Below are 13,234 nucleotides of genomic sequence, written 5' to 3'. Positions count from 1 at the left end.
GTTCGCGCAAAAAAGTGCTCACATTGTAATAACCAAACTTAGCAACCTCTTAGCAACTCATCAAATTTTGACATTTGAATAACCAAACTTAACAACTTTTACCAATAACAAAAACTCAACAACCAAACCCAATAACCAAATTCAAAACTAAAAAATTAAAAAACACCTCACATTAGAATCGTCTCATCAAGACGAATAATTTGGTGTGGTCAGGTGCGTGATTGGAACTCGTTTGCAATTGGACATAGATGCATTGCGTATTGTGGGGTTTTTTTTATAGGGATACAAAAATAATCAATGTGGAGATCAAGTTTGTTAGGTTTGATTATGAACTAAATGGATAATCAAATGCTGACGTGGTACATTTTGGTTTATCGATTTTGATTATTCTCATTGCAGATGCTCTAAGACGTATTACATTCGCATGTGATTGTCTTCAACAATCCGAATTCAAATAAAACTTTTAAAAAGTATTATTTGAAACCAAACCGTTAAAAATACTTACGGGCGTCTAAAATTTGCCCAGCAAAGTACCTTGTATTGATCCACCCTCCAGGATCCTGGGGTCCCTCATCCAGCCTCACCAAAAAATAACCCCGGGGTATCTAGAGTAATTTCGTCCTTCCCCCTGGGGCATTTTCCCTAGCTAGATACCCTCTCTTTAAATAGCTACGCAAGCTAACTCAACCGCGGTTAAAAAACCATGACCTTTATTCCAACTCAAGTTAAGCCCGATTAAACCGAATATCCCACTAACGCTAAGGATCAATCAAAACCAAGGGCTACCAGTTTGACACGTGCACGGTCAGATCTCTCCTCGACCGACTTGCACGCGACCTGTGAGGTCAATAATTAGGTTGCGATTAGGGTTTCTTTCTCTCCCCATCAACATCTTCCTTCGTCTTCCCTTTCAATCCCCTCTGCAAATCTCTCTCTCTCTCTCTCTCTCTCTCTCTCTCTAGGTTATCCGATCATGGAGATGGAACGCGCGATCGAGTTCCCACACACGCACATGGACCGTCGCCCGCGAAAGAGGCAGCGTTTGGGCTGGGACGTCGCGCCTCAGGTCCCTAAGGTATCAGATCTGTTCTCGAAATCTTTGAATCTTCGGTTTATATTCTTTTTTTTTCTCTCTATGTTGCTGTTTTGCTAGATCTGGTCGAAATTAGATACATCCTAGATCAGGTATGGTGAAAGATTTATCTTTTCATGCTATGTGGCTAGTCTGTGATCAGATCTGTAAAATTCATGCCGTCAGTTTTGTTTAGGTTGTTATTTTTTGGCCTAATTGGAGATTTTCGTTGTTGTTTTGACCTGTTAATGTTTGCTCCTTTTTTTCTAGGGTTCTAATAAATTTCTGTTAATAAGTGCAATGAATTTTCTTCCCTGTGATGTGAGGGAATCTAGATAGAACTTTTGTTGGGTTGTCGTTTTGTTCTGATTATGGGTGATTTTCCTCAAAACGTTGATGGGTAGTTGTGGATTTATGCGATATATTATGAGTCTGCGACAAAATTTAGCTGTTCAGTCTATAGGTCCCATGGACGATTCGTTTTTATCCTCCTCTGAATATGGAAGTTTTAGAAAATATACTTAGATTTATGGGTGTAATTTGGTGAAGATGATGTTTAATTGTCAATAAATGTTTAAACTTTGCGGGTCAACCGTAAGAAGACTAATCAATTGATTTGATCTATGATTTTGCTTCTGTAAATTTTTAACCTGAAAATTTGAATAATGGACTCTTGAGTAGAAATAATCTTGACTTTTGTAGCGTGTACCTGCCTGATTGATATATTGTTGAAGGTTTCTTGATATGTGATACAATTGCTAATAATAACTTGAGGAGGACTTGGATGACATGATTGGATCGGGCTCTGTATTGGTGTTAGCTTCATCAGTTGTTTTGGGTTACTAGTATTGGTCTTATTAGCTTTTATTGTGTTGAAAGTTTGTCCGATTTTGGTTTTGCTCAAACCTATTTCGTTGTGTATTTGATGAAGTTGCATGTGAAATTTCTTCCATCTTCATTAGTTGCTATCCTAATGTGATGTTGATGATCAGTGAAATGCGTTCCAAGGGTTTTGACATGCATCAGCGAGGTAAAAAATTAATTTTATATTGAGTGGAAAAATGAATGGATGCCTGTGTGTAGGCTCAGGTAGGAATCTTTTGTGGACAAGAGGTTGGGAATGTGACAAGCTTTGCATCTTCAAGGGCTCCCTCAGACCACACTAGCTCCTCTTTGTTTGTTAAGGGAGTTGCTCGAAATGGTTCTCCCCCATGGCGAGAGGATGACAAAGACGGGCATTTCATGTTTGCGCTTGGCGAAAATATAACTTCTCGCTGTAACTACACTTTACCACCACCAAAGATGTTTTCATTCCGTAATTGACATGAATCACCTGATCAAGTTAGCTTTTTCTTGAAGTAAAATGAGAATGCACCACCATTGCTTTAGCATTGTCTTTCTTTTATTGTGTGTGCGTGGGTGGTGTCATCCTAAAAGAGGAATTTTCTCTGCAATTTTATTTTCAATAAACTCTGCCATAAAAGGGCTTTCTAATGTGATCCGTTAAAGTGCCTCTGTAATACTATTGCTTTTTATTACCGTTATACTTCTGTTTAGGGAGATTTTTTAATCAAACAAATCATCTGAGACAATTTTGTGCGTCAAAATTCTAAATTGGTCGAGACTTAGTTTTTGTTCTACAACGCTCGTTCATTTTCTCCATAACCTTGACACTGTTTCTGAATGAACTTTTATTCTTTTGTTGTTTGTTTTTGCAGATAAGATTCACAGCAAAATGGGTGAAGGTACCTCCTCATATATCTTTTTCATATTAGTATATAGTACCTATTAAAGGCTAATTTCCAGCATCATCTCATGTGCTCCTTGCTTCTGGTGTATTCTTCTGTCCAGGCACCTTTGGCCAGGTTTTGGAATGTTGGGATAGAGAAAGAAAAGAAATGGTAGCTATTAAAATTGTTCGCGGAATTAAGAAGTATCGTGAAGCAGCTATGATAGAAATTGAAGTTTTGCAACAGCTTGGGAAACACGATAAAGGTGGCAACCGGTGAGTATAATAGAATTTTGTTCCCTATGTTTTAGTTGTTTTCACTGCCATTCTTGATGCTTTGGTTTTGTTGGCATTTTTCAAGTCCTTTGTTGGTTGTTAAATGCGTTTATTCCTTGCAGTTGTGTGCAAATACGGAACTGGTTTGACTATCGTAACCATATCTGTATTGTAAGTATTTTATTGATTTGGTGGATTAAGTTCCCCAATTTCAAGAATGTTTTGGGGTTAAACCGTGTGGATGGATTCAAATGGCTTTAACAGGTGTTTGAGAAGCTTGGACCAAGCTTATACGATTTTCTAAGGAAAAACAATTATCGCTCATTTCCCATTGATCTTGTTCGCGACATTGGCAGACAACTGTTGGAATGTGTAGCATGTGTGTAGTAACTTGCTAGTCTCCTTAAATCCTTACAGCTAGTTTCTCTTCTTCGAATCTTATGTTCTAATGTCTGCTGAACAAACGAAAAGTATTATCTTTTTAATCTTAATTCCTTGCCGCAAACGATTTTACAAGAAGGGCTCTGTGCCTTGAATTATGTTCTTATAGTTCAGCGTAGGACTTCTGGTTTAATCTCCGTCGCGTGATTTATAATGCTTCGATTTGTTTCTTCCAATTGCAGTCATGCATGATTTGCAACTTATCCATACGGATTTGAAGCCTGAGAATATTCTTCTAGTATCTTCTGAGCATGTTAAGGTTCCAGATTATAAGGTAGTTTGTAATTAGGTTGCCTTTTTTGTTTTCCTTCCTCCTTTATTTTCCAAGTTGTCTTCATTGATAAGATATTTTGTAATCCTTTCTCTGTATTTTAAGATGTAACATGGAGTGGGGTTCTGTCAGTTTGTTGACTTGTGCTCACCTCAACTGAACAAGCTTTATGCATTTCTCATCATGTTCTGTACTCGTTTTCTTATGTTCTTCTGAAAAAATTTTAAGTACTTTTTTCTTTTACTTCTGTGGAAACAGGTTTCGTCAAGATCACCAAAAGATGGATCATACTTTAAAAGAGTGCCAAAATCAAGTGCTATCAAGGTAATTGACTTTGGCAGCACAACTTATGATCGTCAGGATCAGAACTATATCGTATCAACACGACATTACCGAGCACCCGAAGTTATTCTGGGTATGTCATGCACAACTTTTGTTGCTCATCTTTCTCATATATTTATGTTGCCTTGCCAATTAACTAATAACTATCATTTTTGACTATCCAGGGCTTGGATGGAGTTATCCTTGTGATGTCTGGAGTGTAGGTTGTATCTTAGTGGAGCTGTGCTCGGTACGTTTGGCAATCTGTACCCTAGTATTGGTAGAAATGGTTGATTCTAGAGCTTGTTTTATTGAAGCTGAATTCTTTGGGCAGGGAGAAGCATTGTTTCAAACACACGAGAATTTAGAACACCTAGCGATGATGGAAAGGGTGCTTGGTCCTTTGCCTCAGCACATGTTAAAGAGAGTAGAGTGAGTATATTTTAAGTACCTTTGTACGTCGGTTTCTTTTTGGAGTTGCAGAAATGGGGTTCATTCGGTGATCAATACAAAATTGGATATTTTTCAGCCGTCATTCAGAGAAGTACGTTAGAAGGGGGAAATTAGACTGGCCAGAAGGTGCGACCTCAAGGGAGAGTATCAAGTCTGTTCTAAAGCTTCCACGCCTTCAGGTATCTGCCAGTCCAGGGTGTTTGTCAAAATTTTATATTTGGTGAAGCTGATTCTTGAACTAAGAATCTGAAAGCATGCTTCTTAGAATCTGTTGGGAAAGATCTTTGGCTTGCGTTTTCACCTTGTTAGAAAGGTGTTTGGAAGTATATATTCACTAACTACTCTTTTCCGTTACAGAACCTAATCATGCAGCACGTAGACCATTCAGCAGGAGATCTAATACACCTATTGCAAGGGCTTCTTAAATACGATCCCACGGATAGGTTGACTGCACGTGAGGCCCTTAGGCATCCTTTCTTCGTCGGGGACCATATGAGGAGATTATGAGGTGTTATGTTCCCCAAAAGGTTTCCTGCAATCTCTAAAACATGGGTTCTGAGCTGGAAAACTGGCCATTACAAAGCAATGTTATGCGTGCTGCGCGGAAACACTGCCCATTTCAACTGGATTTATTGCCGTGGTGCCTCCTGGTCATGTGGCCTAAAAATGATTTAGGGCTGCTAGTTTGTAAATACCCCATTTTTGGGGAAAGTAGATTTCACACTTGGTTTATGAAACCCATCATTCAAGAACATGAGATTTTGGTGCCTAATGTAGTTTCTTTACCCCTGCCTGTAACATCTGATCTGAATACCTTCTGTTTTGGTAATTAGCTTGATTCTTTTGCAAATGAGTGGGTAAAATCAATGGATTCGATTACGGATGCCAAACAAACAATAGATCCTTGTCCTGCTTTGATCCAAGTCTGATTGGCTTGTCGGAAAATATGCCCGAGGGTACAACAGCTGGATTCAATGACATGCTGACAGCTCTCTGCAGAGGGAAAGATGACTGCTTGTTGAAAATCCATCCTCACATTGTTCATTCCTTTCTTCAGAATAATGGTTAGATCCCTTTGATGACAGGCTGACAGTTCTATGCGGAGGGAATGATGACAGCTTGTTGAGAATCCATCCCGATCTTCGCATTGCTCATTCCATTCTCCAGAATAATGGTTAGATCCCAATAGCTAGGCCCATTGCCCAATTCTCGGAAGCGTTGCCATTAGAACCGAAGAGCCATTCTTCTGAATAAAACAACCAAATTTGTTTCTCTTTTCCTTTAAGATCATACCAGCTTCCCATTCGTGTTCAGTTTCGAAGTACCTGCACTAGGAGTATACTGCTTATCGAAAATAGGAGTAACAACAGTGGGGTTAAGGGGAATTGAAATGCTTCAACAGCTTCGGATGCATGGTTTTCAATTTTTCTACAGCTTTCTTAATTTAACGTCGGAATCATTGTGAACGTTTTCTATTTCTATATTTCCAATAGAATGGTCCGGGGAACATTACATTGATAGTATTTAGTTATTGAACTTTCTTTTGGTTCTTGAACTTTTTTGGTTGTTACACCACTGACTCACCACTTACACAACGATTGTATAAAACACTGTTACACAAACAATCTTTAGCCGTCAATTGCTGTAATAAATGGTCAGGATTCATTGAAACTGTTCTCCGGAAAAGTTAAACTTTTCTCTAAAAAAGTTTTTTTAAAATTTAGACCGTCCAAACACATCTGGACGGTCAGAATTAGGTGCACAACCGTTGTGCGCGTAGCATTTTTGACTGACTCACTTAAATTCTTCCTTTAAATAGTATCCATGGGTTTTGGACATCTTCGAAGAAAGTGATCCATGCTTTCTTCCTCTCGGGTGCATCTAGGACATGTGCCAGGCTGCCAGCCCTCATTTGACGATTAGTAGGGAGCCTTTCATGGAAACAAATCCACTAAAAAAAAAAACCTTTTAATTTTTCAGGCAATTTCAATTTCGGAAACCACCTCCATTCTGAGGAGGTACCAGAATCATCAGCAATTAAATTATAAGCAGCAGCTGTAGTAGAGATACCAAGTTGGGAATTATGAGAGAGAGAGAGAGAGAGAGAGAGAGAGACCGCTGGTTTGAGGGTTTTGATTTCCCATGTCTGTGAAATAGTGGGTCTCTAAAATTTAAAAAAAAAAAAAAAAAGCGGATGGAGCAGTTGAGAGGTTGAAGGCGCCATTGGTGGCCCAAAGATAGACACAAGAGTTTGGAGTCGGAATTGATGATAAATTTCTTAATACAATAGAACCTCGGTTGGTTGCATTCCTTCCATTGCATCTGTTAAAGGTTGGCCTCTTTACTAGCTCAATGTATAAGAATACATTTATACTAGCGATCTTCAGAAAAAGGTGTATATGACTCTGCCTCCTGGTTGAGCAGTGATGATGCGGAATGTATACTGATCGAGCAAGAACCGCGCGCACCATAAATACAAATTCATACCGTTGAAGTTCGTCTAATTCTGATAAGCCTCGCGAAAATAAGTTGCCACTTATCTTAGAGTTCGTTTGTTTGCGGGACTAGTATAGGGGAATTAAATTAGAAGGACGGATAAGATGAAGTTATGGTAGAATGGGAGAATAACTACGAAGGGGGTTATTATTTTCGCACTTAGTTTGGTTAGTAATTTGTATGGATGGATAAAATTCGGAGGATTATGAAAAAAAACTTATTTAATATCAAAGTTTAGGGATGGAGATGAATAATTACAGTATTTTTTTTGGAGGAGGAAAGGTCTAATTATAGATAGAGTTGGAGGTGGCAATAAATAGTCGGGCCGGAGAGTTTGCATGTATGCATTCAAAGTAAATGACGGTAAAGTTGTTTTTCTTTTTTCTAATAACCGGATGTCTAGGTTAGTTTGAGCGTATCTCGTGTAATTTCGGGCATTGAAGTTGATGATTGGGCAACCCTTCAATAACTCTAAGATTTAGAATGTTTAGCCTCCGTATAATTCGAACACGCGATCTCATGGAAGTGACGATAAAGCTTCAGACTCCTCGTTAGCAAAATAAGCCTTTAAGCACGAAAAAACTAAAAGCTACTCCTTACTTATTAGCCAAAAGAAAAAGTGCGAAAAAACTATAAGGCCTTGTTTGTTTTTAAATTTTATTTTGTTTTAATTTTGTTTTTCAATAATTACCCTATATCTTTCTCTAATCATTACTCTATTTCTCCAATTATTAATTTTATTTCTCTTTCTATCTCCTTTCACTCATTACCCCTCTCTTTAATCATTACCCTATTTATCTCTCCACCCACTGTCAAAACTAAAATACCCAAAGTTACCAAACCAACAAGGCCTAAGTGTCCTGCACTCTGATGACCTCACACAAAAGTGGCCCAATTCAAATTGAGGAGATGCGAAGAACGTAGAAGACTCTTGACATTGACCCAATACTCAATAGAAAATTAGAAAGTCGACCTCATCGCTCATGTTTACCACTTTTAATTTTACTGTTCAAAACACGTTTTGGGTGAACAATTCAAATTTTAAAACAATTCTTCCATTGAAGAGTTACGCACTCTTTTCCGAAAAGAGTTTTTTTTAAATTCGGAACATTAAGTAAAGAGACGAACGGTGAAATTGAGTGGAACAGTGGGAGGGGGTGGGATAGTCTTGCATAGAAGATTGTGGCAAAAGTCCACCACAACCTTTTAGGAGTAATTTTAAACTTCGTCTCTTTAAGTATTGGATTGGCTGGAAAACCAAGGCCACCCATGGGGGTGACTGAGAGAGTGATTTGTGGAGAGGGGTAGTGGTTAAGTGGAGGACTCATTTTATTTATGAGAAAACAATGGAGGTCCCTTTCAACGGAAATTGGGACTTTGCTACATAATTCATCTTTGTTTGCAATTTGTAGCTTCGAAGAAAGTTACTATCAACCTTTTCACGGGTGAAGATATAAATAATAAAATTGTTACTCTCGTTCATACGGAGTAAGTATTTAGATAAGTCAGTAGTTTTTTTTTTTTTTCTCATTCGTTAAACCTAATCTACTCTATCCTAGAGACTTGGAGAGGGGGATAGATGCTTACGGGAATCGAACCCTATCCATGTGCATGAGAGTATAAGGGAAGCACCAATTGCACTCCACTTCACTTGCGATGAGTTGATAGTTAAGACGACCTTTTAGTTTTGAAGAGCTTTCAATGAAGTAAATTGGAATTTGGATAAGTAGATTATCAATATAATGAACTTGGTGACACGGTTGGATGAATGATTAAGTTTATTTAGGTCAAAGATTCACCAACCCTTTGATTTTTAAAATATATGGCCTACGGATTTATTGCTCTTTTTTTCAAATAAAAAAAGGAAAAGAACTAATCTTATCATTCGTACGTGGGACTTAAGGTGTGATCAGGGCCTTAGGTAACAGCAGGCTGTTGTGCCCTTAGTTCTGGTTTCATTCTAAACTTGAAAATATAATCCGAATCGTTCACTGTCTAAAGCCAGATGCAAACAACTTCGGAAAAAAAAAATCACTTCGTTAGGGCATCGGTAACTTACTGATCGAGAAATAGTTTCTCCGTGAATTTTCAAAATTGGATTTGCTTTTATTTTACAGAATAAAAAATAAGATTTGTTTACCGGGTTAACAACGTCCGATTGACTTGATTCCCTTTGGGTTGTTGTTTGCGTCCAACTCTAAACTGCAGTGAACGGTTTGGATTATGTGTTTGAGCCTGAGAAGCGGCACAGAAGGTCCCCTCAATCCAGGGCCTTCTTTTTTTTTTTTTTGTCACTCAATCCAGGGCCTTCTTCTTTTTTTTTTTTTTTGTCACTTTTATACATCAGCGGGATCTGGAGGAGCTAATTAGTTAGTATGTTAGTTCACAAGGGGTCTCTAGAGGTTATCCATATTCCTGGACACCGATCGCGAGTTAATTAGTTAGTATGTTAGTTCACAAGAGGTCTCTAGAGGTTATCCATATTCCTGGATACCGATCGCGCCCCCTTGAGGCTCGAACTTACACCTCCACTAAAGAAATAGATGAGAATATCAACTTGACAAGTTGTATGCATGAACTTGGTTTGTAGCCACATGATTTTGTCGTTCAAATTAACAAAAGGCGGCTCTCATGTGCCAAGGAAAATATTTATTGGGTGGTCTAGACGTTGGTGGAAGGTCTACTTAGATACTCCAATATTTGCGAACAATTCTCTAGTAGTCGTCTCTAGCCTCCCAGGGCAAAGAACTATACAAATAAGGTAAATCCACTCACTCAATCGCTTTTCGTATTGGGAGATGCTGTCCAGCGAGGTTGCTCGGCAGCAGTGCCGAGCGGATGATCCGTACAAATTTAGTCCTTGAAACATTGTTCGTACCAATTTAGTCCTTATTTTCATGAAAACCGTAAAGCAATATTGCTCCTTGCTGTCAATCAAGAGATGGATTTCGTCGACAAGTATAGCAGAAAGCGGCGTGGAGTTGAAGCAGCGCCGCGCAGTGGGGTTACTTGGGCAAAATATAATACCACCAATATTTATCTTAAATAAGTACTACTACTTGGGCAACAAATACTAGTACTAGAGTATTTTTAAACATCATCTTTTTTGTATTGAATTGGCTGAAAAAACAAAGGCCACCCATGTGGTGAGAGCTGAGAGTGATTTGTGGAGAGATTTTGGGTGGTGATCGAGTGGAGGACCCATTTTATTTAAGTCCAGAGGAAAGAGTACTGGAGGTCCCTTTCAATGGAAATTAATTGCATGGGGTTTGCTAATTCATCTTTGTCTGCAATTTGGTTGCTTCAAAGAAAGTTACTTGCTCACCCAAGTTCAACCTTTTGGACCACCTTTTAGTAGTTTTGAAGAGCTTTCAATACTATTGGAATTTGGATCCGGAAATTAACGATATAATGAACTTGCAAGGTGACAATGAATGACAATAAGTTACCGATCACGTCGATAGGGCATCAGTAACTTATTGACCAACTTGTTACCATCTTAATGCCCCACATTGGCTAAGTATGGGCTTGACCGTGTGCATATAAGTTTTTGGGATCTTCCCCTTGTAAGCTAGTTTTCAATGGTGAGTTTTACCCAAGGGTTTGTATCATAGGTATCAGAGGTAACCACCACGTTGCGATTCAACCTACAGAGGGTGCGATCTATAGACTGGATTAAAATATTTAAAAGTATTGAATACTGATAGGTCCCTCCCCTTCTAATTCGATTTTCAAGGGTAAGTTCTACCCAAGGATTTGTATCACAATTATAATAATTATGTTGTGTATTTTTTAAATTGGATTTGCTGTTATTTTATAGAAGAAAAATGCGATTTGTTTTCTGGGTCAACTAAGTCCGCTTGACTTGATTTTTTTACGGGATTCCTTTTCATGTCTACTTCTAAACAGTGAACGGTTCGGATTATGTTTTTGAGCTCGAGACGTAGCCTTAACTCAAGACGCAATAACATGTTACTCCCTCCGTTCCCAAATAAGTATCCGGCGTGCAAAACTAGGCCTTCAAAAAGATGCATTTGTTTCATTAAATTTTTTTTTTTTCACAAATCAATAGATAGCAATGAGTTCTATTAAAGAACTGAAGGGCCCTTTCAATGGAAATTAATTGCATGGGGTTTGCTAATTCATCTTTGTCTGCAATTTGGTTGCTTCAAAGAAAGTTACTTGCTCACCCAAGTTCAACCTTTTGGACCACCTTTTACTAGTTTTGACGAGCTTTCAATAAGATTGGAATTTGGATCCGGAAATTAACGATATAATGAACTTGCAAGGTGACAATGAATGATAATAAGTTACCGATCAAGTCGATAGGGCATCGGTAACTTATTGACCAATTTGTTACCATCTTAATACTCCATATTGGTTAAGTATGGGCTTGGCCGTATGCATACAAGTTCTTGGGCATCTTCCCCTTGTAAGCTAGTTTTCAATGGTGAATTTTATCCAAGAGTTAATATCATTGGTATCAGAGGTAGTCACCACATTGCGATTCGACCTACAGAGGGTGCGACCTATAGGTTGAATTAAAATATTTAAAAGTATTGAATACTGATAGGTCCCTCCCCTTCTAATTCGATTTTCAAGAACAAGTTCTACCCAAGAGTTTGTATTACAACTAGTATAATAATTATGTTGTGTATTTTTTAAATTGGATTTGCTGTTATTTTATAGAAGAAAAATGGGATTTGTTTTCTGGGTCAACGAAGTCCGCTTGACTTCATTGTTTTACGGGATTATTTTTCATGTCTACGTCTAAACAGTGAACGGTTCGGATTATGTTTTTGAGCTCGAGACGCAGCCTGAACTCAAGGCGCAACAACATGTTATGTCGTAAGGCACATAATAAATTATTCTTATATATCGCGACGTACTTCGTCACACCAATCGTGTACGACAATGTACTAACAATTAACGTGAAATCAACAACAAAATCTATAAAAATGATTATCTAATGATAAAAACATCTATTATGTGACAGTAACTCGTCGTAAACAAAAGAGAAAATAAGGATTATATATATCCAACGAGATTTGATTGACTTGTATCCTAGTGTATATAAATACTCCGTATATTTTTTTATCGTTCTATAAAGATCTAATTTGATTCACGCAATAGGTTGGGTTGTTCATAATATTTCCTCTGGGCTCCGGGTTGTTCATGTTGAGAAATTGAGTTATTATTTGTTTTAGATATAATTATAGAAAACATTTTAAATTTTCTCAAAGATTGAAAAATTAATCTAGATTTTCCAATTAGGAAAAAAAATAACTAAAAAATCAAGGAACAAAATAGTTTATGAATCTAACTAGCTTGACGAATTTAAAAAATAGATATGTAACACATTTAAAGTATCTACTCTATAAAATTATCAAAACTTTTTCGCACAAGAAATTAATAAAACTTTTCACATTAAATACTTGATGTATTTTCTAGGAAAAAATATTTTTCATAGCATTCTTTTTTCTTTTTTTTTGTATATAGACACTAATTTCTCTTAATGTACTTTAGAAATTATGTGTTGTGTGATTTAAGTTAGGATAAATTACTAGAACCACCCCTGAATTTCTACAAAATTACAAAATTCCCCCTCATGTTTGGGAAATTATAAAATGCCCCCATCTCACAACAAATTATTCATTTGTCGTAATGTAGCTGTTAGAAAATTTGACAAAATTCATCTAACATCATCAAATTCTAATTATAGTTCCCCTCCCCTTAATAAAATGTTTGCTTAATTTCTCCATTTAAAAAAAAATCTAATTATAATGGACCAACTTGTTTTTTTTAGGCTCTAAATTGCTCACCATCTACAGCCTTCCACAAGCTATAAGAGGATTGTGTGGTCCATTGTAGTTAGGATTTGATGATGTCAGACATATTCTATTGAATTGCCTACCGATTACATCATGATAATGGAGTAGTTGGTTATGAGATAGGGGTATTTTGTAATTTCTCAAACTTGAGGAGACAATTTGTAATTTTTTAAAAACCTTGTGGTGATTTTGATAATTTATTCTTTTAGTTATTATTTTGAACGGACCCTTTTACCAGTTATTAAGGGAGCTGCTATTCGCAGCCCTCTATTTACTCCCATAGCCCGTTAAAAATTTTCAATTATACTCGACAGTTAGTTACCGAAATTGAGATATATTTTCAG

General features: G+C 37.3%; 1 protein-coding gene across 4 annotated transcripts; it reads left to right on the top strand.

Annotated features, from left to right (window-relative positions):
* The first annotated feature begins 804 nt into the window (after positions 1-804).
* LOC131310677 (serine/threonine-protein kinase AFC2) lies at positions 805-5,413 on the top strand. Of its 4 annotated transcripts, XM_058337835.1 has the most exons (12): positions 805-1,075; positions 2,156-2,348; positions 2,791-2,817; positions 2,924-3,077; positions 3,200-3,248; positions 3,342-3,456; positions 3,701-3,792; positions 4,048-4,204; positions 4,296-4,360; positions 4,445-4,542; positions 4,640-4,742; positions 4,921-5,413. In XM_058337835.1, the coding sequence occupies exons 1-12, from the start codon at positions 974-976 to the stop codon at positions 5,068-5,070; spliced, it is 1,305 nt and encodes a 434-aa protein (XP_058193818.1). In that variant the 5' UTR covers positions 805-973; the 3' UTR covers positions 5,071-5,413. The 4 variants fall into 4 exon arrangements, with proteins under 4 accessions (XP_058193818.1, XP_058193819.1, XP_058193820.1 ...); XM_058337836.1 differs by lacking the exon at positions 2,156-2,348 and having other exon boundaries at positions 949-1,075; XM_058337837.1 differs by lacking the exons at positions 805-1,075; positions 2,156-2,348; positions 2,791-2,817; positions 3,200-3,248; positions 3,342-3,456 and having other exon boundaries at positions 2,936-3,077.
* Positions 5,414-13,234: the final 7,821 nt, after the last annotated feature.

This window comes from Rhododendron vialii, chromosome 12a (genome assembly GCF_030253575.1).
Source record: "Rhododendron vialii isolate Sample 1 chromosome 12a, ASM3025357v1".
NCBI lineage: Eukaryota > Viridiplantae > Streptophyta > Magnoliopsida > Ericales > Ericaceae > Rhododendron > Rhododendron vialii.
Note: the sequence above shows the minus strand (reverse complement) of the source record. Positions and strands in the feature narration are given on the sequence as shown.

Excerpts from the sequence above, each read along its gene's own strand:
- LOC131310677 (XM_058337835.1), top strand. The coding sequence starts at position 974 with ATGGAGATGGAACGCGCGATCGAGTTCCCACACACGCACATGGACCGT. Across the intron at positions 2,349-2,790 it reads CGAAAATATAACTTCTCGCT|ATAAGATTCACAGCAAAATG; the intron begins GTAACTACACTT and ends TTGTTTTTGCAG. Across the intron at positions 3,249-3,341 it reads ATCGTAACCATATCTGTATT|GTGTTTGAGAAGCTTGGACC; the intron begins GTAAGTATTTTA and ends TGGCTTTAACAG.